Source organism: Lichenostomus cassidix, chromosome 17 (genome assembly GCF_008360975.1).
Source record: "Lichenostomus cassidix isolate B80296 chromosome 17, HeHo_3.0, whole genome shotgun sequence".
Classification (NCBI taxonomy): Eukaryota; Metazoa; Chordata; class Aves; order Passeriformes; family Meliphagidae; genus Lichenostomus; species Lichenostomus cassidix.
Genome location: NC_139497.1, coordinates 5,213,256 through 5,240,480, shown reverse-complemented (window position 1 = coordinate 5,240,480; position 27,225 = coordinate 5,213,256). Strand labels below are relative to the sequence as shown.

Sequence of the window (27,225 nt, the reverse complement as noted above, 5' to 3'; positions counted from 1 at the left end):
GCTATGAGCGGATGGAGCCCTGCGGCCCATGCCGGAGCCGGGTTGCGGGCTCTCTCTCCGCTGCCTTCTCCCGGCAGCGGTGAGGAGGGTCTTCCAGCTCGCCCCTCCGCAGCTTTGCTCCCTTCCGTGCACACCTGTCCCTCCCGTGTGTGGGCAGGGAGGGCCGCGCCCTGCACAAACATGGCGGCGAGGGCACGACGGTGGCCGGCAGAGGCCGTTCCTCTCTGTGACAGCGCCGGGAACGACCGAGCCGGGCGGCGTGCCCTGCTCAAAGATGGCCGCCGGCGGCTTCGGCGTGCGCGGAGGTGGGAGGTGAGGGGCGGCCGGGCCGGGCTGCGGGAAGATGGCAGAGAGCGAGCGGCGGGCAGGTGAGAGGCGGCCGGGGGTGTTTGGGGGCTCTGGGAACCACCGGGCTGCGGGCTGTGCTTGGGGCTCCTCAGGAGCGTGCTCGGGGCCGGGGAGCGCCGACACAGGGCCCCAGGCCCCGGAGCGCTGGGCCGAGGGCGCCTGGCCCGGCTTGCGGGGGGCGGCGGCGGCAGCGCCCGGCCCGGGGAGGGAGGGGAGAGCTGCTGAGCGTGTGGAGGACTTGGGGTCCCCGAGTCTCGGCACCACCCCAGGGCGAGGTGGGCGGTTGGGATGAGCTCTGGATGCGGGGTCCCTGTGACCCCCAGCCCTGGTTCTCCTGCTGAGCCGGGTGGTCTTTGGCGCTGGAGAAGGTCGGGGCTTGACTCGCCCTCCCCACATCATGGCACAAGCTTGAAAGTGTCTCCACTGTCCAAGTTCTCGTCACAAAGCTGACCCACTGCGCTCCCGTCTCCATCACACCAGTAGGTTTGGACTCCTCGGTGTTCATCCCAGGATACTGTAACCCTTGCAGCCCTCACTGTTTCCTTCATTAGGAATTCTTGGTCTCCTCACCAAGAAGAACCGCGCTAAGTGTGGGTTAGAAGCAGTGATAACTGGGAAACAAACACAGAGAGATGAAAAAGGGTTCTGTTAAGGGCAAACGCCCAGATCAGGACACTGCACTGGGCTTTGTGTGTCACCTGTACCTATGGACATATGAGTGTTTACCTTTTCACTTCACTGCTTGGGAGTTTTTCATTGTTTTCATGTTATAAACTCTTAAAAGCAGAGCTCCATTGTTATGGTGCCAGCTGCTGTGAGTTGTGTGCTGAATTTTCAGAAGAGAGGCACACGTGTCTTTCATTTAAATTCATCACATGTTGTTCCTCTCATCCTCGTACCTGGAAGTTTTGCTGTAACTTCTGCAGGAATGAACCGAACACCGCAACACCCAAGGCAGGAGCTGAGGCTGAATTTGTTCTGTGCATGGCGAATGTGAAAAGCAGAGAAGTCAAATGACTGTCAAAGGTTGTGTGACGAATCTATAGCAGACTCTGCGTGGTTCCTGGGACTTTGGAATCCTTTTAATCTGATCTGCCTGCTAGAGAGCACTGTGGAAAAGGCTGCTGATGCTTCTGGGTGGTGTTATCTATGTAAATGCAGCTGATAATATATTAAGGAGTTGGAATTTAGTTGTATTTGTTGGGGAGAGAGTGCCTGAACTGGCTGAGTTGTGGAGAGCAGTTGCTGGAGTGTGGCAGCACAGCTGGTGCTGGATAGGTGCCTGCAGATTTTCTGGGATTAAAAAGGTGAACTGTGTGACTCTGACAGAAGTCATAAATTGACATTACTGCCCAGGTTCCTTGACAGTGCTCTCTGCACTGCATTTTGCTATTAAAGGATGCACTTACAGGAGCATAATACAAATTACTTTAAGCCTCCTGGAGCTTTTCTGGTTCTGCAGGTTGGGCCCTGGGTTCAGACACTGGGGAAAAGAACCCCTCTAATGCATTAGCAACTCACATTTGCATTAAATATGTCATCCTGGGCTTTGAGAGAGCTTTCAAATTAAATGATCTTCACAGCTTCCACCTGAAAGAGGCTGTGTCCCATCATTCCCCGAATCCTGGTGCTGCCTGGACCAGGACTGTGGCTCTGGGCTGCATTTATTGCACTGCTCCAGCTTGTCCACACAGGAATTATCCTTTCTAGAGGAATGAAAGTCAGGCTTGACACCTAAAACCGAGGCACAGTTAGTTTGTAGGAGAGCTCAGTGCTTCGGCATGACTTGAGGCTTGGCTGCACTAGACAGAAATAATTAAACTGGCTGGATGTTGCCTTTGTTATCTCCTGCACCAGTCTCTGTCTGAATGGGAAAGTGCAACTTTAACCATGAAAACAGACAAAGTGCTTCTTTCTAAAGATTTGCAGTGTCCTTAGGAGGATGTTATCTGTAGATTGAGAAGATGTTGGTGAGGAGGACTTGGTGAGATTACAGCCCAGTTGGGATGGATTTGTGTCCTTTGTAACTCCTGAGAAATAAATGCTCATTTCTAAGAAAAACAGAGGATTTCTCCTTCTCCAGTGCCTCTGTTTTACCTCTTTTTTGCATCTCCCAGGCTCCTCTGAGGAGGTGGCTCCTCCTGTCCAGCAATGCTTCATGGTCCCGAAAAAGGAGATAAACGTGGTTTCTGACATGGCCAAGTGGAAGCGCTCTCAGGTATGGCTCTGGGAAGACTGGGAAGTGCTGCTGATCTCTTGGTGGCAGCCAGGTCTCGTCTGGGAGCAGCCAGGACGTAAAGCAGATTTGGGTAAAGAATGGGAAATATTTGAATTTGTGTTTTAAAGCAGAAGAGTTGGTGCTTGTTTGTAGGAAAATTACCTGGCAGTGAGGTGTGGAGTCTGGCAGCCAAACACTCTCTGGGAGAGCCCAGAGGTTGAGGGAGACCAGAGGTGCTTAGAAATTATTAATGCTCCCTCCCAACAAGCTGGATGAGAAGCTGGTGACTGTATGACCTAGCTGGCCTGTACTTTATAACCCAGCTGGATTTACCCAGCCCTATCTGAGCTCACCTTGAGCATGGTTCTGCTGCCTGGCCCTGGTAGCACCAGCCTGGGTTTGTTCCTTCCCACCATGCTGTTCTGGAAAGAGCTCTAGAGCTGAGCCCTTCAATTTCCTGGATAATTTTTGTTTACATCTTGTGTGGAGCTGGTGGAACAGGCAGGTTCTCCCCTCTCTGCCTTTGAGGGATTGAGGTGTTGGCCCAGACTTGTTCCACCTCTTAGGAGCAAATTCTTACTTGATGACTGATATGAGATATCTTGAGAGAAGCTGAGGTTATAGCCAGGTGTCAAGCAAACCTCTGGGTGCAGCTTCCAGCTTAAGTCTCCTGGGTTTAAGGACTTGCTCCTGGTCAGGATTTCAGTGCAGGGAGGGAGAGGGGGCAGTGTGCTGCTGTGGAGCTGCACTGGAGATGATGCTTCCAAAGCAGCAAATTTAAAGAGAGGAGCAGTGAGGAGCCTAGGCTGTTTGCCACTTCCCTATCGTGTGTGAGCACAGGGAAGAGTCCAAGGGGGAAAGGGGAGATAACAGCACAGGTCTGGGAGGAGCAGTGCAGAGCAGGATGCTTGGGCACAGCAGAAACTCTGCAGAATTGAGAAGTTTAAATTTGACCTGCTAGAAGCTGAGGGAATGATTTTGGGGTCAGTGTGAGCATTTTTAGGTTTCTCTGTTCTGTAATTTTCACAGCAATGCAATCACCACCTGCCTTCTGCTGCCAAAAAGAGCAGTGACCTCACAGCAAACCCTGCACTCCTGGGTGTCTCCAAGGAAGCAGTGTTGTGTGTTGGGAAGGGTTTCCTTGGGGTGCAGGATGCCCTGTGCTGTGTTTTGTGCTCAGACAGACCCTGGGCTCTCACTAAAGCTCTGTGCTCTCGGTGTGTTTGCAGGCATATGCAGACTACATGGGCTTCATCCTCACTCTGAACGAAGGTGTCAGGGGCAAGAAGCTGACCTGTGAATACAAAGTTTCAGAGGTAGGAGAACAGTTTGGATCCCTTCTTTTCCTGCCTTTTTTCACCTTTTTTTTTTTTTTTTTAGTTTTTTTTTGGCTCTACAGTGAGTATTTTGTGGGTGAGCAATGCATTGGTATCTTATCTGGGAGCCAAGATAGAATGAATGTGGTTGGGTTATGGCTGGGGATGCAAATGTCAGAATGCCATCCTCCTCCCAGGGTGCAGAGGCTCTGAATGTGCTTGGTGGATGGGAAATTGAGCAAGTGGGCAGAAGCTGGTGGGGAAAAGGAGGATGCAGAAAGGGCACATTTTGACCCTGTTTTCATAGTCTGGCTTTGACTACTGATGCTATGAAGATGTGATATTCCCTCCAGGGAAAAGGCTGGGATGTCTGTATTATTCCTGTTGCCCCACTGGCTTTCCTGTAGGAAAGTCTGTGGGCAAACCACTTCTCTCCCTGTCCCTCCTTGTTGCTCAGACTGCATTAAGAACACCAGTCTCCTCAGCCCAGGCTGAAGCTGAGCTGTGCAAGCTCTGGTCTGACAGCTGTGACCTCAAGGCATGTCACAGTCTGCACCTGCCTTGCCCAGGGTTGTGCTAAAGGCCCCGGGGCTGCAGAGCTCACAGGGATGCTGGGCTGGGCTGAGAGGTTTAACCTGTGGGGCAGGATCACCCCTTCCAAGGTGTTAAGCAGATAGCACCTGTTTTTCCCCTTGCATGAATGTGGCTGTCACTTATCCCTGCCTGCTGCCATAGCCAGTTTTAATGCCTGCTCACCTTCTCAGGGCATAGTGAGATCATTTGGAGGCAGAGGGAAAGAGCAGGCACCCTCAGTGGTGTCACTGCTGCCCGGGGGGCTCTCTGGGTGCTGCCAATCCACAGAGCACACATTGACCACCAGCTTTTCTTCCTTTGTACACTGGATCCTCCTTCCTTGCTCTGTGCTGCAATGAGGAGATTCTTGGGTACATTTTTACTGATCATGGCTGTGCAAGAAGGCTGAGAGTGATGTATAAAGAACAAGGCAAAATGGGCAGCAGACTGGGCCCTGTGTGTTTATAGCTTCATTCTGGTGTGGGAAGGCAGCTGATGATGGTGTTTAATCCAGTCTTCGTGTTTGAAGTACTGTGTTGAGTCCAGCCTTCCCTTCTAGGAGCCAGTGTGTGAATGAGAAACTCCCTTGTAGTTCATGAAGGGGATCGGGGATAATGAGTCTCTCTAACAGGCTTTGTGCCCCCCTTTTGTTCCTTCAATTCAGTAGAAACTGCTGTCAAATGCTGCTCATGCTTTCTGCTGTTTGCATTTCACCTTTGAGTTTTGTCTTTGTCATGATCTCGCTTGTTCCCAACCATTCACAGAGCACTTCTAGGGAAACAAAGCATTAAAAATGAACAAAACAAAGAGGGGGGAAAAACCCAACCCTCTTCGACAAGCCCTTTGAGCTGTCAGGAAAAGCTGTACCAGGGCTGTGTCTGCAGAAGAGCCCTCTTGCAATGAATGTTTTCCATCCACGGTCCTGGTCCAAGAGACACAATCCCGACTGCTTGGGAAGTGCCAGGGAGCAAATCTCATTCCCCACACTGAGGAGAGCAGAAGCCTGTGACTTGAGGCACAGGTGGAGCATCCCCAGGGTTGTCTTGTTGATGAGGTTGCTTGTTCACACAGGCTCCTTTGTAGATCAAACTGCTTATCTGTGCTTTTAAAGGCTCAGCCCCTTGTGGCCTCTTCTTGCATCTCTGCTCATCTTTCTTCTCTTTTGCTGTACCTGCTGCTGATGTGCTTTTGTGCCATCCCATCTTCCTCCCTGATCAAATGCCAGGGACACCTTCCTTTGGCAAATGACCTCCTGGAATCCTTTCTGCTGAATGCGTATCCTCTCTGTGACTTACTGGTATTGCTTTGCCATGGAATAAAAAATGGAAGAATGGTCTGCTCTGCTTTGAAAGAGACAGCTTAGTGGTTTCCAGAGAGTACGTGTCGATACCAGCCTTTCTGCTGGAGCAGGAGCTGAATCCTGTGGGAGCTGAGCCCCCTTGGAGACTTGCTGAGCTTGCTCTGCTCCTACTGACACCTTGCATGGAGCTGTCCAGGGTTTGCTGGAGGCATCTGACAGGCACTGATAGCAGACTTTGGCACAGACACTGTGTCTGGCACAAGGTTGTGTGAGTGATAGGCTGTGACCTGCCTTCCCCTCCTGGAGGGAGTGCTCTCCACGTGGGGATCCATCAGCAGCTGCTGGGGCTGCAGCCTGGAGCAGTGACTTGGATCAGAGGAGTAGTGCAGTGAGGAGGAGGAGGTTAATTTTGGCCATGCAAGGAGCAGACCTTCCCTTCAAACAGCCCAATGCACTGGGGGAAACTGGTTGGTCTTGTGGCTTGCTCTGCTTCCAGGAAGGAGGTGGGGGAGACAGCAAATGCTCTGATTTTAGCAGCTCCCTATTCTGACAGGGCCTGAGGAGCCCAGAGGGGGAGAGTTGGTCCCCACGGGCAGCTTTGGCTGCCGTGATGCCTCCTCAGCACCTCTGTCTGCCTGGCCCCTGCTCTTGAGAGCTGCTGACAGGTCTGTGCTCTGTAGGAAGCTCTGTGGTTTGCCTTTGGGACCGGTGGCAGACTCAGGGTCAAGGAGATGCAAAATCAGCACAACGAGAAGAGCAAGGAGAGCAGGGGGGAGGCTGCCCTTGCTTTGATCACTGGAAAGGTAAAGCAAAAATAGAGCTTAAAAACCCAGCCAGGCAAAACAGGCTGCAGTGGTGCTGATGGCTGTGTTTCCATAAGCTCCTTTCTCCCCTACAGGGGTCAGCCCTGGATGTACAAGCTTCCTCTGCTGGACAATGGGAAGCTGCTTCTTTTAGTTACCCCCTTTTCAAAGGGCGTTGAGCCCAAAATGAGCTGCATCTCTTTAATTATTTATTGGTGTGGCTGAGCCGGCAGCTGGGTCCCGCTCTCCCGTGTTCAGTGGGGCTGGGCTTTTAATCCCTTTAAAGCCAGCGAGTGGGGAAGGGGAGGTTGGACTCTCTGCTCCCCAGGGAAGGAGCTGGTCCGTGCCAGTCATTCATCCCGGCAGCATCGAGTGCTCGTGGAGAGGGTTTGAAATACGGTGGCTGCTCATAATGAGCTGCTGGTGCCGGCGGATAAATCACCAGCACGATTTAATTATTTAATGCAATCCAGTGCTGGGGATGCTGTTGCTTAATTGGAGGGGAATGCAATAGCCAGGAAGGAGTAGGGCTGAGTCCAAACCTGGCCAAATGCAACGGGGATGTGTTTGCAGTGTTTCAGGAGCAGGGAACTGAAGCAGAGGGGGGGCTGTGCTGCTGTAGTCCACATGTAATCTGGGGTACTGGCCTGTTAGTGCCTCCAGGGCCACCCAGAGGCCCTCTGGTCCCTTGGCTTTTTTGTGTTCTTGGCGTACTCACGTCTTGTCTCAGACTCGTCTGGCTCAATGGCCAAATGTTGAGGTCTTTGGGTGGGTGGATCCCTCTCCTGCCTGTTCCTGCTTCCCAGTGGCTGATCCCATTATGTCCTTGGGGTGGCACCTCTGGAGTCACTGTCTGTGGGAGGCTGTTTCTGCCATGAGACCCTTCCTTCTGGCGGGGGACCCACAGCTGGTTCAGCAGCAGCACAGCTCTGCCATGCCCAGCTCTGCCCACCCCCCTCTAAGTGGCACTTCAAGGGCTGGAAACTTGCTGGGCTCTGCTGTTTCCTCATCCTCCCGACAGCAGCGTGAAGAATTGAACCACAGCCCAGGAGACCAGCCGGCTTCACACGGTCGATGCCTCCAGCAAAGTCAAACCAGCCGCTGCTTCTGCTGTCCTCTTTGTCCCCTTGAAGGAGGAATCCCCTCTTGAGACAGAGCAGCCTACATTGCCTGGGGCCTGGGCAGCTGCTGTGGTGGCTGACAGCTCTCCAGCTGCTTGGAGTGAGGCAAGGAGAATCCCAGAGCCTCTGGTTGAGTGACCAGTTTTCAGCAGAGCCTCCTGAAACTGTCTGGAGCTGCTGTGAGTGCTGCCCGTGGTGTTGCCTCTTGGTATGGGGGGTGTAGCTGTTCCCCAGCCATTTGGTGCAGGCAGGGAGAAGGTGTGCACTGTCCAGCTCTGGTCTGACAGCACAACTGGAGACATTGGTCACCTGCTGCACCTCTTTTCCTTCATGGCCACTCTCATACACCTTGCATGAGTTCCTCACTTCCAGCACTGTGTGTGAAAAACATGGCTGTGGTCCTGCTATTTTTGCTGTCTTCCTGTGAGCTTTGTGTTCGAATTGAGACATTTTTCTAAGAGCTGAGAGCTTCTCATTCCTGCTCTGATGAGAGCACTGGTGGACAAACCAGGTTGCCCCCTCCCCTGGATAGGTTGTGTTTTCCACATGCAGTTGGTGTGCCTGGGCTGGAGTAGGAGTTTGAAGCAACAGGAATCATGCTGAGAAGGTTGACTTGCTGTACAAATGTGTCGTGGTTTAACAGCATCAACTACTAATCCTGGCTCCTAAGAGACACTTCAGGACAATTATTAGAGCCTTGAGAAGGCCTTTAAATCACATCATCAGCCACTGGTGAGGATGCATGGCACTGTATACATGCTATGCTTTATCCCATGGGGAATGCATGATCCTTAGGATATAGAGCCTGAATTATGTGTTGGAGGTCCCTGAATTGTGTAGCACTTCCTTGCCTCTCAGTCCTGTGAGGACTCTTCTACAGCTGGGAGCTTGCTGTAGCTCTTCTCCAAGAGATTTTGGAACACAGGGCTGTTACAGCTCATGAAAGACTGTGTAGGTGACAGGGGAGTCTGCCTCAGGCTGGGCTTTTTACTGGACTGATCTCCTGCAGGGAAGAATGGTTTTTCTGTCCCCTCTGCATTTTGAGGAGGATTGGCACAGCCCATTTCCACCTGCCTCTCTTGGGAAGAATGGTGTGGGCTTTAATGACTCCCATCAAGGAGAGAGATGTCAGAGCCTGAGGGACTGCTCTGCTTTATGTCACTGTGACCCCTCATCCTCTTGCTCTCTGTAGGCCATTGAAAAGCTGGTGGCTCTGCTGAACACCCTTGACAGATGGATTGATGAAACCCCGCCAGTGGATCAACCTTCTCGCTTTGGGAACAAAGCCTTCAGGACCTGGTACGCCAAGCTAGACCAGGTGAGCATGTCTGTGGTGTGTAGTGTTACCTGCAGCTCCCACAGAAGGGCAGTGAGCCCAGGAGGGTGGGAGAATGGCTCTGTCAAGAGCAGCCAAGCAGCTCACAGAGGAATTGCTCAGATAAGCCTTGAAGGATCCACCGCTTGATATGCATCACTTACCCCTGACCTGGTGCTGTTTTTTCCTCTTTTGAGAACATATGGGCCATGTAAATGCTCTTGGCTGGGTCTCCAAGTTCTGGATGAGCCATGAGGGCTGTCCAAGCCCAAGAAATTCCTTTGCTTTACAGCTGCCCACTGTATTACAAAATCGTAGAAATGTTGGGAAAACGTGCTCTCATTTTCAGCTCAGAGGGTTTGCCCTGCATCAAGCTGTGGAGGTGGCACAGCCCCAGTTCCAGCTGCAGTGGCCTTGCAGCTGTTCTGCTGCTCTAGTGATGCTTTTGTCCTGGAGATGGCTTGATGGGTAACTGAGTCAATGTACTTGGGTGGTGAAGCTTTTCTGTCCTGTAGGATGTGTGTCTGGATAAGTGTCAGGATCAGTTCTCCCTGAGTCGTTCAGTTTCTGGAGATGACTTCTTCAACAGGAGAATTTGCTCCTCTCTTGTGCTGCCTCTGGGCATTGCAGGAGAGCACCACTGCAGCCCCCACACTGTGACAGCACCTGAACAGGGGATGCCTTATCCCTGGGGACAGTGACAGGTCTGTGCTCACTTAGGGAGGTCTTTTGTGTCTTCCAGGAGGCAGAAAAGTTGGTGTCAACAGTGATTCCCAAACATTTGGCTGATGCTGCCCCAGAAGTGGCTGTGTACCTGAAGGAATCCGTGGGGAACTCCACCCGCATTGACTATGGCACAGGTATCTGGGCTTGCACACTGGTTAAGGCTGGGTTTGTTGGGAAGGGGCCCTTTGGATTTGGGTGCTGTATGTCATTACCACTATTTTTAGTGCCAGCTTGAAACAAACACCTTCCTTCTGGGCCCCCTCACCACTCTGCCCTCTGTGGGCTGTGACTGAGAGCAGTGGCTGGGAGCTGTGCTGGAGCTGTGAAACCCTTTCACATCTCGTCCAAGGCAATGGGAACCAAGCTGTTCTGGGATGAGCTGCATGCAGCAGTCCTCCAACAGGCAGTTTAGAGGGATAAAATATACTGCCTTGAATTGGAATTAGAGCGAGAACCAAGTTCATGTTCAGTGGGAGATGTCCCTAGAGGGACATCGTAGAGGTCTGGTGGTCCCTAGGAGGGACATTACTGCTTACGGAGGGACTTTGAAATCTGGAGGTAGAAGAACCTGAGGAGATACTGAATTGCAGGTTGAAGTAACCACACAGACTTCAGTGAGATCTAAATACAGACTTGCCTACATTCTCTGCTCCTTGCTAGAGGACAAGTGTGTCCTCACCAAAAGGCAGGAGAGCAGGATGCTGTGAGTGCAAGGAAACATGACTTTGGCCGTGGGCAGGGAGAGGAAGAGGAGGCTGTGGGTAAAGGCTGAAGGGTTGTAGGCTGTACAGTGCTGGCTGCAGCTCACTGGCACCAGGGGGAGATGTTGTCCTTGGAAAGGGACTCGCTGAATGGGGTTTGGTCAGCTCAGAGAAGGAAATTCAACCTCTCCTCCCATCCCGTGTGTCCCAATCCAGGGGCCTATGTCTCAGCTCACAGTGTCCAGACTATGGGAGCATTTTGTTCCTACACTGGGAGCTGCACCTGTCTATAGTGTGGAGCTGCTTATCTTTTACTCTCCCTTCTTCCGTGGTCCTTCCCACTAAAAGACATTTCTGGGTTTGCTGGTTGTTTCTTTTCCTTGCTATTAGCTGGAGGGCCAAGCTACAGCGACTCAGCCTGAGATCCCAGTACCTTCTGGGACAGACTGTTCTGGCAGTGTCATGGGATCTGCATCCTTCCGACAGAGATATTTTTGAAGCAGGAGGAAATCTGTTTGCTTGCAGATGTGAGGTTCTCTTGCATCCTCTGAGCAGATGACTCTGCAGTGCTCCACTTACTGGCTGTGCCAAGCTGCTGGGAAAGTCCCTGTCTTGCTTCCAGCATGCCCAGTTTGAGCTGTTTTTCCTTAAGAACTTCTTATTTTCTCAAAGTTAATGATCACCTTATGAATGTCCAGAAGGTATAATTTGTGTGGGTGCTGCAGGGGAATGAAATACTGTCAGCTCATGGCATTAACAGTGACAACAGGGTTGAGAGGGGACTGTGACTGCTGTGATTTTTGAAGAGCTGTTGTGGTGTCCACAGAAAGGTTGTCCTGGGGGCCAGAGACACCTGTGTCATGTCTCTTCATGTCTTTTAACTCCAGGGCACGAAGCTGCATTTGCAGCCTTTCTCTGCTGCCTCTGCAAAATTGGTGTGCTCAGAGTGGATGACCAGATGGCCATTGTCTTCAAAGTGTTTAACAGGTGAGGTAATGGGAGGAGAAGGGCTGAAAGTGTTGGGCTGTTTAGGGTTGAAGGGTAGAATGGGAAAGCTGAAGACAATTTTAGACAAAATTAGGAACAGATGTATTTTTTAATGGACTGGACACTGACCCATTATAACTATCTTTAAAAGATGTGATGTCCCCTTGTCTGTCACAGGCAGCATCCTTTTGGAAAGTTACTTCAGTGGAACACAAGTTATTGAGCTCTGTGGGTGAGGCTCTGTGCATTGTGATAGACAGGAATATCTGATCAGAGGATCTAGCATCTCTTCAGGCATCAAAAATAAAAAATCTATGCAACTGGCAGGCCTCCACTGCTCCTCTAGATGTGTTTCCAGCCCAGGAGGTAGAGTTGATAGTGATGAAACTGGTGGAATGGGTGTTTGGAGTCCAGAGATCTAATCCCAGCCGTATCACTGTTTGGTGGCATGGAAACAATTTCCTTCAGTAGTACTTCCAGCTTTAATTTTCCACCTGAAAAGTGGAAATAGTGATTGCTGTAAGGTAGAAAACGCTGTGCTCTTTTGGAAGTTGTTGAAGGAATGCGAAGTGCCAATGTTTTCAAATAACAGTGGAGATGAGGAAAGATCTGCACCAACATAAGACTCTGCAGATAAAATAAGTCCCTGCCACTGGATTTCTCTGCATTTGGTATTATGTACCATCAGGCTGCTTTCTATGGCAAAGGAGCTGAATTTATGTTCTGTGAACTGTGCTGTATGTGGGGGTCCTGCTTACGAGTGATGAAGCTGTGTCCTTTCCCAGACTGGTTGTTCTTGTCCTCATGTAAGTCAAAGACAGGAGAAGGCCTTGCTTTAACCCTTCCTCTTCTCTTTGCTCTCAGGTACCTGGAAGTGATGCGAAAACTGCAGAAGACCTACAGGATGGAACCTGCTGGCAGCCAGGGCGTGTGGGGCTTGGATGACTTCCAATTCCTACCTTTCATATGGGGCAGTTCCCAGCTGATAGGTACTAATAAAAATCTTCTCCTCGTGTCCCAGCCTGCCCTCTGCCCCATCTGTCTGGATTGTAAAGATATGGGACTTGGGGCTAACTTTTAAATTCAAATATGTCAGATTTGTGTATAATACAGCAGGAGAGTTTGGGGCTGGGATTTTTTTTTTTTTTTTTTTTTTAACCTCAGCTTTCCAAATAAAGCTGATTGGGAAATGGAAGGCTTCCTTGTATAGTACATCTGTCTTTATTGCAGTGACTGCAATGAAGCTTTTTGAAAGGAGAGCCTTGGTTTTGGTGCTAAAAAATGCAATCTCTGCTCTGGGGAGTTTTGTCACTGCAGAGGCCCTGGAGTGGGATGTGAGATAGAAGGGAGCAACTCTGTGCTGCCTTTTAAAGAGCTCTGATGGGAGGGTTGCATTTCTGGGCAAGGGGCAGGACAGCACCTGATTGAGCTTGGTCTCAGGAGGGGGTTACCATGCTGGTTACTTCCTGTTGTCTCTTACTCCTTTTAGACCATCCAAGTCTGGAGCCTCGGCACTTTGTGGATGAGAAGGTGGTAAATGAAAACCATAAGGACTTCATGTTCCTGGAGTGCATCCTCTTCATTACAGAGGTGAGGAATGGAAGGTTTGTCCCACAGGGACATTCTCTTGACATTAGATACTTGGCTCTGGCTGTAGTTTTCTCTTCCTCCTTTGCCTGTTTGTTTGCTCTTGTGGAACTGTGCAGATGAACCATTGTTGCATGGCTGAGGTGTTCTCCTTGAATGAGTTGAGACAGGGATGTTGAGAGGAAAGTGTAATTAAGGTGGATGGGCTGTGGATTGTAGTTGAAGGGAGCTGTAACAAGCACAAACAAATAACCTTGGATCATCGCTTGGATCAGTCAGTGGGAACTTGGATGGAGAAGACTGGTTCCTGCAGATACACTTGGAAGTAGGAACTGCAGAATGACTGGGCTTGCCAAGGCAACCAACCTCCCTTCCCTGCAGCCACTGGGTGCTGCCTGTCAGCCCTGGGCCTCCCCTTGCTTAGGGCAGGCTCCCAACACCCTGTGTTCCTCCGTCTCCTCCAGGTTCCACCAAAAGTGTTGCTGATTAAATGCGCCTTATTTGCAGCTGACGCACAGCAGAAGTGGTGCTGAGATTCTCCCAGCTGGCAGAGCTCTCAGGACTGTGTTTCTGCTCAGCCTCTGCAGGACCCTTGGGAGAGGAGCGGGTGATCCTCAGCTTGTTGGCAGCCATGGGCTGTTTCTCAGTGAAGGAGCTCGTGCCTTACTGCCCTCAGCATCAGTGGAGGATCTGGCTGTGTTTCTCCCAGTTCCCTCACTGCACAGTCTGGACAAGGAGAGCAAGAACTACCCACTCTGTTGTGGTGAGGGATTTCTTGTCCCTGGCAAGAGGGAGTTAATGGGATTAATTTTGAAGGACAGAGTGCAGTTCTTCCCCTTTGTTCTGTTTGCATTCTCCCCCTCCTCGTCTCTCTAATTTAGTGATTAGATGAGAAGGGAGGTTACAGACTAGGAACTTAGCCTTTCATGTAGGAAATCTTCATAGGAGCCTTTGGCCCAAACCCCAGGAGGTGCTGTGTCAAGTCCTGCTGAATCTGGTAGGGCTTTGTTGATACTCAGCACCTCACAGGGTTTAACCCATAATACCAAGATAAATCATACCAAGGGTAGTAAAGAGGTGCTGGTGGAAAAGATCAAGATGAGGACAGGAAATCAGGAGCCAAGATGGTAAAAGATTTATTTTAGTTTAGGCCCCTGTAATATCCAGACAGTGCACTGACCTGTTAAAAACATACATCTCTTGAAATGTGTGTAGAAGATTCTGCAGCGCCCAGTTGACAGGTAAGGTTTAGAATACCCAGCACCATCCTGTTGCTTCAGGTCACTCTGCTTCTGCCTGCAGAAAGTCAGCTTTCTATCAGGCTTTTAAAATAAGTGACTTGAGTTCCTTTTCTGCACATTTGTTGTGAATCGTGGAATTCGGTGTTTCTGCCGAGTTCCCCAGTGCCACCTGGTGGCAAGGAGCCCTCTCGGCCCTCCTGCTGTGAGCTGAAAGGGACGGCAGCAACCTGCATTACCAAATCCGTGGTGTATTCAATGCATCTCCATGCAGGTACTCCTTCCTTTTTGTAAAAATTTTCCTTTTAAAACTTGGGTTTTTCCCCTCCCAAGCGCCCGGGAAAGCCGTGACTGCCACTAGGGGGGGCGAGGCAGCCTCAGTGCCCTCTAAATGCTTTCTCTCCAAAATCAACAACAAAACAAAATAGCAGGAAAAAAAGACAGAAGGGATTAAAGACTTTAATAAATGAGCGATATTATTTTCTTCTGAGCTTGTCATCTGGAAACAGCTCTCCTTTTAAGGTGTTAAACATGTAACAAGCACCACAGCAGTTCCCACAGTGGGTCTGGTATGTCTTGCCGACATGAGAGCAGGTTTTGTTTCAGACTACAACTGAGGAAGATTGTTTTCTGTCAACTGAGAGAATATTCTCTTGAGCAGGTACTGTTCTCAGCCCTCAGGTGATGTTTCAGGAATATGGAGATACTCTGTTGTGGTGTTTGCCATGTGTTAAACCTCAGGCTCCTAAAGCAGCAGCAAGATGATGTCCAGGCTGAACCCACCCTGACATCCTCCTTAGAGCAGAGCCCAGGCACAGCAGTGAATTTTGCATGAGCTGACCTGATGTTGGGAAATCTGCAGGGTGGGTTTGGACCTGAACCCATGGTTCTGGAACACAGTGAGGTTTGCAGAGCTGGCTGGGACTCGAGCTGTTCCCCTGCTGCTGCCTTTGCCTGCCAAAGGGGTGTGTGTGGTACCCGAAGGTGTGAGGATGAGGAGGTTTTGGGAGGATCCCTGCAGTGCCTGCCACACAGGGGCTGTGCAGGGCAACGAGGCAGGGCTGCCTGTGTGTGTGCAGAAGAGGGGTGCTGGGTACCCCAGCTGTTGTGTGGGATCAGTGCACTTGCCCAGATGCTCCTCTGAGAGCTCAGGGCAGGCAGCAGGAATTTCAGCTTCAATCTGGCTTCTAAATTTGGGAAGGGAGGGCTCGGATTTCTGCTGGAAGGGAAGGAGCTGACAGGAAAGCACGGCCTCAGCCGTCCCCCTCCCCCCTGCACTGACAGAGGAACCATTTACAAAAGGCCGATTCTCTTGGGAACCGAGAGGCAGGAACGCCGCGTCTGTGAGTAATTTCCTGCTCAATATGGCTGCTCTGACTCACTCCGTTCCCCTGGGGTCACTGCGGGACTGCAGCGCGCTCACCGCCTCTCGCTCTCCCCCCCAGCTCTCCCTCTTCGCCCTTTGTGGCTGGAAGGAGATGATTTTTTTTTTTTGTTCCCCTTCTCATCCCTCTTATTTTTCCCTCCTCAGCTTGAAACCATAGCCAAGCCATCCCTCTCTGGGCATCCTGGGTGAGGAGGGCCATGGTGGTGGCCGTGCCAGGCATGAGCACAGTACTGGCCAGCTGTGCCTGCCTCCTCCGCGCTCTCCGGGCACAGCTACTTTGGCTTGGGAAAGGGAGAAGAGCATGGTGGCGATGGCTGATGCCAGCTGTGCCCCTGTGAAGGGCGGTGACACTGGGGGAGGGTTTGGCATCAAAACTCAGGCAGCCAAACCTCTTGTGCAGGGAGGGGAGGCTTTGATGGAGCCGCCTGGCGCGGAGCTCCCTGACAGCCACTGCTTTGGGTGCCCACCAGTGCCAAATCCTGGCGCTGGGTGATGTGCTGGCGCTGCCGGGGAGCGCCGTGCTTTGTGTGTGTGCACATTTCATCTCATACCCGCGAGGGAAGCGCATGGCGGAGGGGACAGGGAGTGGCTCATCTGTCATCCCCCAGCTCACGGGAAGCACCAAAGGGAAGTGGAGATGCACTCGTGCTCTCCCGGCACCCGGCAGAGCTGCCAACCCACTTCTCCCACTGCTGCAGCCCCAAAGCCAGCGGGTTTGAAGCATATCACCCTCCATGCAGTGGGGTTTTTGGGTCCCCCCACCCTCTCCCTCTCTTTCTTTCTCTGCTGCAGGCTGGTGTCACACAGGCATTGCAGAAAGGCAGCAGCATTTTCCCAAAGCAGATTGATTGGCCTTGCTTGCTTTTATAGTGGGTAGAGAGGTTGTTTTGGAAGTGCTTTTCCCACCCTCTCTCTGGGCCTGTGCGTGCATGGAGGGAAGGGGTTAGTTGTTCGAGCCCCAAGTCGGGAATGAGAGTCCAAGAGATTCCTCTCTCCCCACGCTCTTCTTTAGCATCAGCCTCGGCCTTGTGGTTTCTGATGTCATGGGAACTTTGCTCAGTCAGAGTGGCTGTGTTGTATTTCTTTTTCTCCCTGAGGGTCTGTTTTTGTTCATGGAGGAGAAGGAGAGACAGCTACCCAGGGAATCTACATGCAACTGCCCCTGATTGCAGCTTCCCTCCTGCCTTCCTTCCTATAAACCCCTCACCCTGGGAGGAGAAACAGTGGACTTAAAAAATAAAAACCCAAAACCGAAAATTATAAAGCATCTGCTGCAAGCCAGCAGCTTACAGCTCTGGAGCTAGTTTGGAGAGTGTGTCCCCTCTGTTCATGCTTCCCCTAGAGCCCTCCTCAGCAATAGGCAGGTGTGGAGTGGGCTGTGGACACAGAGCTGCTGCCAACCTGCACTGCCCTCTGTATTCAGGGAAGGCAGCGACGATTGTCGCTGCTGCTTGTTGTCGATCTGAATGGGGAATGAGTCATTTTCTTGGAAAGCCCAGCAGTGCTGCACTTGGGAGGTTTCTGGGTAGAATAGAAGCAGCGTTGAGCCAAGCTCTACTGGGGGGGAGAACGGGACTTATGTGGGGCTTTTTTAATGCAGTCATTAAAAGGGAGGTGTGCAGAGGGAGGTCTGATTAGAAAAGCGTGGCAGGAAAAGGCTTAATTTTATCAGTGAAGGAGGGGAGCTGGATTGCCACGGCTTCATGTGATGTGGCCGCAGCGGGAGGGAGCGTGGAGGAAGGGAGGGAAGTCGCAGTGAGGTGGCTGGTGCGTGGGTCACTGGGCTTGGTGGGAATGTTTGCTTGGAGAGAGTGTGAGTGTGAGTCACTGCTGGTGCATGAGCTTCCTGGCTGGCCTGGCTCCCTCAGCCATGTGCTTGGGTCTCTTTCAGATGAAGACAGGCCCCTTTGCCGAGCACTCCAACCAGCTCTGGAACATCAGCGCCGTGCCCTCCTGGTCCAAGGTCAACCAGGGCCTCATTCGCATGTACAAGGCAGAGGTGAGTGCTGTGGGCAGGAGGCTGCTTGACCACACACCTCCTCTCTTCTCAGCATGTGGGTCAGCTCTCGTGCTGTTCCACGTGTGGGGACTCCATCACAGCTGTTTGTTACTCCTTGCTAACTGTGGCTTGGGAGCCCTTAGCCATTCAGGTGCTGCTGGCTAGAAGGAAGCTCCTGCCTTGTGTTTGCCCCAAAACCAATCCCAAAGTGGCCATTCCTTGCAAACATGACTTTTGCCGTGTCTTGTCTTACCACAGTGCAAGTGCAGATCTCCAAATTAGGGCCAATGTCTTGACCTGCTTGTTCTTCTGGTCCACCACTATTTTACCAGCTAGAGGAGACTTATTTTAAATTACCATCCCACGTTTCAAGAGCCCCAGAGCAGGCTGAATGCTTCATAGTGATTTCCCCTTGCTACAGGTCCCCTCCATGCCATGTGCCCGCCCAGTGAGGCCACAGCCACCTCCCTGGTTTGGCAACCCTCCGCCTACCAGCTCTGCTGGCACTGCCCCAGGCTTTCCTGACAAACCCTGACCTGGACAACTGGGCAGTTTTGGCTCTCCCTTATCTTCCTTCCTGCTCAAGCTAACCCTGGGCTTGAGGAAGCAGGACAGGAACCGCCACATCTGGGCCTCCGGAGGGAATGGTGCTGGCTCTGCAGGACACACTGGCTGCGCTAAAGCGCTGGAGGAGCAGGGATGGTGCAACTATCTGGTGGCACCGAGGGAGACTGGTGGTACCTGAAGGAGTTAATCCCACACCCTGCTGCTGTCAGCCGTGCTCCTGTTGGGAGCTGGGACATGCTCCTGTTGCTGGGGCACACAGGCTCTGCGGGTGGCTCTGCTCAGGCCCGGCGCACAAAGGGGTTAACTGTGCCGAACGGCCGCTCCCTCCCCCAGCCCTTCCTCTGCACTGCACATCCTGTGTTTAGGTTCCAGGCCACATACCTCTCTAATCTGTGAGGTGTCACTCCCAGGCCTGCTGGCTCCTTCCGCCCCCAGCTCAGCTTTCCTCCCAGCCTCCAAAGAGGAGAAGTGGGGCTGGGGGCCGACCCCCTCGCCTGGCTGCTCCTGGGAGGAGTGCCCCGGGCTGCTCCTTGGAGGGAGGGGTGTCCCTGGGCTGCAGCTCCATCACAGGGGCTGGAGAGGCTGCCTGCTGGAAAACCCTGAGCTGGAGGCTGTAGTGTGAGAACTGAGGGGTCTGAAGGGAAGATTACAGCACTGTGAGTGCCTTTAAAGTGAAATTTGAGTCTCCTAAAACCTAGAGCTTCAACGTGGTCTGCTGCTGCCTCAACAGCACTGCCATGGTCCTTCCTTTCCTTTGGATCAGTTCTTTCACAAGCTGGGTACTCCCCTGGCATCCCACATACCCCAGGATGTTCAGGTACTCCTGCCTAGTGCCCCACATGTCCTGTGCCATGGTTGCTTCCACTTTTATGTGGCTGGAGGAGCTTGGCAGGGATGAGCCCACAGTGCAGTGCACACTTTCACTGATGTCTTGGGGCCATTGTGTGCTGGCAGATATACCTGTCCCGTGTCCCCTGGCTGGAGACAGCACAGCTGAGGGATCCCGTAGAGACTGGGAGATTCTTTGGCTGTTCCATGTGCAGTGAAGACATGGTCTTTTCTGAAGGCCTTAATCTGTTTTGAGTAGCAGGTGACTTTCTGTGTGAAAATGCTGGATCCGGTACTGGTGCATTTCTGCAAATATCAGAGATGTAGCTGTGTCAAGGGGAGAATGCAAAAGCTGCTGTGAAGGGTAATGACACGAATTTAGGCTAAAGTGTAAAAAACATTGAGTCAACCAAAGCACTTTAAATTTAGTTTCTTCCTCAAAGAATATTTGTAGTCCTAAAAATATTGTCCTCATGCAGTGTTGTCCTCTCCTGGCATGGCATGGAAGCTGTGTTCACCTCAGTGGGCAGAGGAGAGGAGGCACTCCTGCTCAGGGGTCCTCACTGTTTTTTTGTAGTAGATATATTATATCTTTAGATACAATCTGTTCTGGGCAGTTTTCTACCCTGCTGCTGGCTCAGCCAGTTTCTGCCTGGCTTGGGAGAAGACAGGGGTGTGGATGTGGATATGGCAGCATGGCTGGGCAGAGCTTTCAGTTATGGTGTGCCTGGTCCTGCAGGTTGCACCAACATTTGCAACTAGAGGATCTCTTTGACTGATTTTCTGGGAATGACACAAGGTTAGGAGTCACTGAACCTTCATCCTTTGCAAACTGAATCCTGGGTGTTTCACGCCAGGCACAAAGTCACTGCTGGAGATCTTGTCTCTTTTCTGCTGGCTCCCAGTGTATTTCTGATCTCTGTGTAGCCTTCACCAGTACAGTGTCTCTGCAATTAGAAATTCCACTGCCAGCATTAGCAGAAGAGAAGGAAGCTACACCCCCCAGGTGCTGATATGGGTCTTTGTCCAGTTCAAGGCAGGCAGCTTCTGTGGCAGAGCCTGGGGTGTGTGATGGCAAAGAGAGGGAAGGTTTGGGATTGTGGTGTTTCTTTGTCTGACTGGCAAAGGTGAGAGCAAGATTTTGGTTTTATTTATTTTCCCCTCCATTCTCCCTGCCCCTCTGATCACTTGCAATTAGATCAGGTGAAATCAGACACTCAGCTGGAGGCTCCAGCTCTGTAACATGCCTGGGGTGGTTGAGAATCGCTGGGTGCCGGATGGTGCTGACAGGCACTGGGACTGAGAGGAGGCAGCAGCAGAGCATGGGGTCACTTGCTGGAAACACACCAGGAGAAATCCCTCTTGGTGGGAGTGGGGCAGTCCCCAGCCCTAGTTCATTTAGAAAGCACTCCAAAGGCTTTATCTCTTCTCTGTCTTCTCTATGAGGTGACTTTAAACAGCCAACAGAAAGCTCAGGATTGTCCGTGTGTCCAGGAGCTGTGGTCTGGATCCAGGCACTCCAGGGTGGATGAGCAGTAGGCTGAAGACAATGTGTCTTCAGCTCTGTGTGTTTATGAAATCCCAAATGTGTCTATTTATAATATAATGGGTGAAGACGTGTTCACTTGAAAGTCCAAGGGCTTTTCTTATTCTCTCCATCAAAGGCAAGTGAAGAAGTCGACAGAATAGAGTGTGGTTAAAGCATCAGCCTTGATGTTTTTCCCCTGAGCCTGCTTTTGAGTCTCCTGACCTTTCCTTTTCTGCAGTCAGTCAGGAAATACTTTCCATTGTAACTAATCTAGTCCCAGTTCCATCTTTAAAGGTTGGACTTGGTGCATGAATCTACTCCCCAGTAGAGTCCCAAGCAGACCTTTGGTGTTATCAAGCTGGTGGCAAGAAGAAATAAGCCTGAAATTGAGCTAGTGTTGGGTGCAGTTTCATCCACAGCTGATGCAAGGAGGGCCCTATCTCTTGGTACATCTGATAACCCAGTAAATTTGTGCTAGTCCTTCTGGATATAAGAGGAGAAGTTTCTCTGCTTGTCTCTTCTTGGGCTGGTGTTATGTTAAGTGCAATGGATACCCATTCTTCCCACTGGTGGTAAAGTCTCTTCATCTAGAGCCCAACCAGCCTGGTCTTCCGTGGGACTCCTTGGAGCTAATTGGGTTGACATTTCTAGCTGTCAGCATCTCCAGTGTTCATTTCTCTCTTCTCTCCCCTCATGTTCCTGTTATCCAGCCCTACTTCCTCTGAGAGTTTGCCTAAGTGGTTGTGTGGAAAGATGGCAGCAGCTCTGAGCATTAAGAACCTTTGAAGGTGATGTGCCCTGATGCTCCCAGGACTTCTCCTTGGTGCCTTGCCGTAGAGATTTGTGGTTTTCTGCCTGGCTATTATTCCCCAGCCGTGCTGTACTTCCAACCCATCCAAACTTGTTTGGCTCCAGTGTGCTTGCACTTGGAACAAGTTGCCTGACCTCTGGCTCCAAAGGGATTACTGTAGGCCTGGGCTTCTGAGCACAAATCCTCCTGCTTGCCCATGACAGCAGCATGAGGGCAGGGTGCCTGTGCCCGAGTCCTGCCTTGGGGTGAGAGCTGTCTGCAGCACACATCTTCCTCCCCAGCCCCAGAGTCTCCCCTGCTGCAGCGAGTCCAGTTTGGCCCCATGGAGAGCACAAGGCTCCTTCCTATGGAGAATTGTTACCACAGCATGGCTGGTGAGCACACATTGCTGAGGTCTGCGTGATGGAGCTGAGCCTGCTCTGTTGCCCTCCATGAGGTTTGGGCAGTCTGCATCTGCAGTGACTCAAAAACCAGAGCTCTGAGTGGCTCTGCCAGGCAAGTGCTGGCAAACTCTGACGTGGTTATTGACCACAGTCCATGACCTTCCTGCTGTGGGGCTGGTGAGTGGAAAGGGCTGTGCCCTCACAGTCCTGCTCACCCCACGCAGAGCCCAGATGTAGCTGCAGGAAGTAGCTCTGAGCTGATCTGCCTTGTAGTGGACCTATATGACTGACCTGTGGTCCATTACTCTGCAGTGGGAGGTGGGAATTTTAGGGGTGAGGGTTGTCAGAAAGAGGATCATATCTTAAACTATGGCAGCAAAATCACTGCTGCTGGTCCATCAAAGACTGGAGAGTCTGGAATGCAGTTTGGGCACTGCCTTGCAGCTGCAGGATGGTGCCTCAAACCCAGTGTGGGCAGTGGCCTGGAGGGGAAGTGTCTCTCTGCCCCGGGGGTTCTGCAGTTCTCAGTATTTGTAGGGTGAAGCTCTTCAAAGAGATCAACTCGAGCAAGGAGAGTGGTGAGGGAGAAAGCTGCTGACATAGACATGCTGTTTCTGCTCATGCTCCAGGCCTGAATCTCAGTAAGAAAAAGACTGGCTGAAGGGAAGGGGATGGGGTTATGAAGTGTTACTGGCCTGAGGAGCCTGATTGGAATGTGGGGGTGAGACATGGGACTGATCCTCTGCCTTTGTCTGAGCTGAGTGACTCCGACCTCACTGCCTCCTGACCTTGCGGGCAGGATGTGGCTCTGGCTGTGTGCATAAGGTGGAAATGTCTCCTGAATTCACCTTTCTTTATCTCCCCTCCTGCAGTGCCTGGAGAAGTTTCCTGTGATCCAGCACTTTAAGTTCGGCAGCCTGCTCCCCATCCAGCCTGTGACGTCCTAAGGAGGCTGCGGGAGGAGTTGAGGCAGCGGAGGCACAGCGCGGCGCTCTTCCTCCTCCCCTCACCCCCTCCTCACCACCCAGCCCATCCATTCCTGCACATCCTCATTGGCAACCACAGATCCAAAGCACTCGCCGGCCTGGCACGGGAGATGGGACCTGGAGCAGCTCCTCCTGCACGTCCTCACCCCGGGGACGTCTCACCAGTGGCCGAGCTGGGGCCATGCTGCTTTGCTGTGCCGCGTCCGCGCGACTGCTGGGCGTGGGGATGCGTTTGAGCAGGGGCTGCCCTGCAGCAAAGGCCCTCTGCTTCCCTTCCTGGATGAAAGGGGTGTGGAGGGGAGGAAGGCACGTGTGTATGTGTTGGGCAGTGGTAACTGCAATTTCCCTTTTGAATTTTCATTGGAGTTTCCTGTTGCTGTTTGCTTTGGGAAACCAGTGCACGGGGTGAGGTGTGAGCCTGCGCATGTCTGTATCAGCCAGCTCTGCCTGCCCAGGAGGTCTGAAATGGGAAAAGGGAGTTTTAGGGAATGTCTGTGGGTTATGGAAGCCCAGGGTACCGTCTCTCCCTTTTTCTGCATAAGAAAGCTCCCTCCCTCCACCTCTTCTGCAACGTTTCCTGGTTCTTCCTTTCCCACTAGCGCCTCTTCTCTTGGGTGAAGCTGGGAATCGTCTGGGCTGTGTGGGTCTGAGCTGGCTCTGGAGCTGGAGACAGGGTGCCTGGAGGGACCCAGCTCTGTGGGAACAGCTATGCAAAGACGCTGCTCAGGCTCCCTCTTAACGGGCACAAACCCTGACACATTCACACACATCCATGGCTGGGTCCAACCTGCCCTCTGCACTCCCTGTGCTTTGCTGCCCCGGGGCTGGGCTGGCCTCAGTGGCGCAAGGTGACCATGGTTGTTCCTGCTTGGTCGTAAATTATAGTGACAGCCCCATAGCAAAGGGATTTCCCCATGAAGCAGCATAATCCCCAGCTCTTTGAGGGGGGCATGCCTGGAGCACAGGCAGCATGAGGGGCAGCATGCAGCTTCTTGTGCATTTATATATTTGCGCTGGAAACAAAAAGCATAAATAGCCCAGGACTGCAGGTTATACCTGGAGAAAGCTCTTTCCCTTTGTCATTCCCTGCTGGTGTTGCTGTGCTGGAGCTCAGGCAGGGGGACCACACTTGCAGTGCCACCAGCAGCAGTGTGTTGAGGGCAGGTGGTCTGGATCACACCAGCAGTATCACTGGATGGTAGAAGGGGCTGGTGCTGGGTTTGAGATGAGCTGTGTGTCTGTAGGTCTTGACCAAAGTGATGCACAGCTTTGCAGCTGCAGAGTGGATGTTTCTTCTTGGGGTGCCCAGGCTGGGGGGGGTGGGGGAACAGGGCTTTGAACTGGGATTTGCTGGGCATCAGGAGCAGCAGGAATCCTTCCTCTGGCATTCTTGCAGACCATGGAGGGGCTACCCCCAGCCAGGCTGCTCAGCTTTTGCTGCTGGACTGCTTCACTGCTGGGGTGGGGGCAAGAAACCTGATTGTGATTTTTTAATTTTATTTTTGTTTTTTCATGATTTTTAACAGACCTAAGCGCTCCTTCTTGTAAAGGTTCTTGCAGGCACTCAGGGGAAGGAGAGTAAGAAAAGATTTCTAGGTTAAGAGGTGGTGAAATGTCCACAGAGTGAAGCAGAGCTTTCTGGCACTGCTGCTGTCCTGTCTGCTCCTGCCTTGGCCCTGGGTGGGGGGTGGAGGACAAGGAGCTTTTGACCTGCCTGAAACAACTCCATAAACTTGTATTTTAAGTGAAAATGGGAGACTGGGGTTAAGTCTCGTTTTACTCCTAAATGGGATGTGTTTTGTCTTGGCTTTCCAAACGGATCCACTCCTGGAATGTTGCTGGAGATCTGTGTGCATGGCTGGGACTTGATGAGTTCATCTTCAGTGGAGCAGCCCGTGCCTGGAGCAGAGACTCCTGGTGTCTCCACCTGTGTCCCCTCACGCTGCTGTGTCTTTTGGCAGGTGTCCCATGCTTTAAATGGCTCTGCAGCATCTGGCCAGCAATAGCTGAGCAAAAGCCTCTGGTTTCCTTAATCTGCCCAAGGGTTGGGAAAACCTCTCCTGGTCGTCTTGTGGAAATTGGGCTTCCATGCAAAAGGATGGGTGGAAATGATGGGAGGGACTACAGAAATGTGGAATACAGCACCAAAAAAGGGCGGAGAGGTGCTTCCTTCCCCTGCAGCTGCAGCAGTGCTCCCTGGGGACAGTGTCCCTGGGCTTGGGACCTGCGGAGGCGGTGGGAGGAGGCTCAGCACCGCTCTGTGTTTGTTGCTTGCCCGCATCTGCACATCTGTCCTGCTGGGGATTTTGGGATGTCAAGCAGCTAATTCTTGTTTGAGTCTTACCAGCCTGCTTGGGATGTGCCCCCATCATGTGGCAGCCACTTGCTTTGCCTCCCTCCTGCTCCCACTGACATCCCCTGTGGGTTCTCGGGGCTCAGCTCCTCTGCCTGTGCGTGTGGCAGCACCCAGGGCTGCTCCGTGTCCGAAGCAGCAAATCCCAGTTCCCCCTGTGTTGTAGGTTTAATTAAAGTTTCTGTGTTTTGCACTGGTGACTGTGTTGGTCTCTCTCAGACTGGGGTTTGCTCCCACTTTGGGAGCAGAGCCAGCAAAGCCAACGGCCGGGGCTTTTGGTGCAGGGAAGAGGCCTTGTGGAGGCACTTGGCACTTGTGGTTGCACCAAATTTGATTCATTATTTAACTGCATGATCCAGTAGATCCAGTCTGTCTTTGTGTCTTTCCAAGGTGTCTTTCTGTTGTATTGTGTGCTTTATTTATTAACTTTTTTGCTATGTCCACCCTCTATCCCAACTGGGATTTGGCAGGTAGGTGATGTGCAAAGCCCAATCCCAGGCCAGCAAATACCTTTTGAAGATCAGAAACTGTCATAACCAAAGGACGTTTGAGCTTTGTTTCTGAGGCATGGTGAGAACTCAAACCTTTTTCTTCAGATCTTTTTCCTGTCCTGCTGTAGGAGCTGACTCAGGACTTCCAGCATCAGTGTAGTTCAGCAGCTTTGTTGGACTTTATAATAGACCTGGATTAAATTAAACCTGGACCTTCTCATGAGTTGGAGGTAGTGTAGCTGTGCTTAGCAAGTGCTCCTTTTCTTGTCTCTGGGTTACATCTTCTCCATCAACACAGGCCAACTGTGTGAGCGCGTGTTGCTAAAAGTGGCAGCAGAGTGGAGGGGTGGATGGTGAGCAGAAATGTCATCTTGGATCATAAATGTTTGCTTTGAAGGCACTTGAATTCATCTTGAGTGTGTCCCTTGGTGAATATGACGCGCAGCGAAGGAGAAGCAGACGTAGTGTGGGTTTCTGGCCGTCTTCCCCTTCAGCCCACTGACCAAGCCATTTTTTTTAAAATACAGTTTTCAAAGCTGGATCATTGGGGTTGCCATACATAGGCCAGTTTGTGTTGCTGTTTTACAGCTGTTGCCTTTGCACAGGGCGCATTTTGCAGAGTGCTGTCAGCCTTGCCCTCTCTCTTCCTTCACAGTCCTCCTTTATAAGCAGTTGCTCATGGCAGCCAGTAATGAAGTAAGAGTTGAGAGAAGCAGCCTGGAGATAGGAGTAACAGAATAAAAAATAGAACTACTTGATGTCATTGTTGCTGTATTAACTTGTCCCTGGTGTGTGGCTCAGTTCCATCGTGCAGTGCTGGGATCCTGTGAGTGAATAAACAAAGCACCCCCACGGCAGGACCTGCAAAATCTTGAATGGTCACTTGCCAAGATGAAGATGCACTTTGTACCCCAAGGGCCTGGTGCTGAACCACACAAGAGCCCTGGATTCTGCACCATGTCCCTGCAACTGCACTGGCTTCCTGAGAGAGGGAAGGAGGCAGAAATGGGTCAGAGAAGGTGAAATTGGTTGTTAATGATAACTGCTAAAGTAACCTGAACTCTCCCACTGCCAACGTGCTGGTGGAAACCTTGTACGGTTGAGAAGCTCACAAGGATCTTCTTGCTGCTTCAACAAGGACTCTCCTGGCTCAGATGTAGAATTTAACAGGGCTTTTGGAGGTCATTTCATGCTCTAATAGCCAAGAGGAGATATCTTCATCCTTTAACTTTGCTTCCCCTTTGGTGGATGAGCACTCCTCCCATTGACATTGGAGAAACTCCTTGAACACCCTGGGGACACACAGGGTCTTGTAAAATTGTGCCAAACTTCAAACTAGGATGAGCCAAATTGAGAAAGGGCTGTCTCCACATCAGATTCAGCAAGGCCTGAACTGTGATGGGCATCTTCAGCTTGGAGATAGGCTGGTTCTGAGGAGCACAAGGCTGTGAGCAGGTTTTGGAGGTTAGAAAAGGCCTTTCAGGGGGTGGAGTGGTTGCTTCTGCTTGCTATAAAAAGCCTGGGCTTGGGAATGTCTTCATGGGACGGCTCTGCACAGGGCGTAAATGCAGTTGTCTAAAATTGGAACGAGTCCCTCCCCATGTTCCCAGTTGCAACTGTAACACGGATAATAAATAATGTCGAAATCTCGCATCAGAA

At 51.7% G+C, this 27,225-nt stretch overlaps 1 protein-coding gene across 1 annotated transcript; it reads left to right on the top strand.

The window, feature by feature from the left end:
- Positions 1-213: 213 nt before the first annotated feature.
- On the top strand, positions 214-27,225 carry PTPA (protein phosphatase 2 phosphatase activator). The gene is made up of 10 exons (XM_085077062.1): positions 214-368; positions 2,466-2,566; positions 3,796-3,882; positions 8,872-8,997; positions 9,737-9,854; positions 11,309-11,408; positions 12,273-12,397; positions 12,898-12,998; positions 17,512-17,619; positions 22,609-27,225. Exons 1-10 carry the CDS (start codon positions 344-346, stop codon positions 22,681-22,683), a joined length of 966 nt encoding a protein of 321 aa, XP_084933188.1. The 5' UTR covers positions 214-343; the 3' UTR covers positions 22,684-27,225.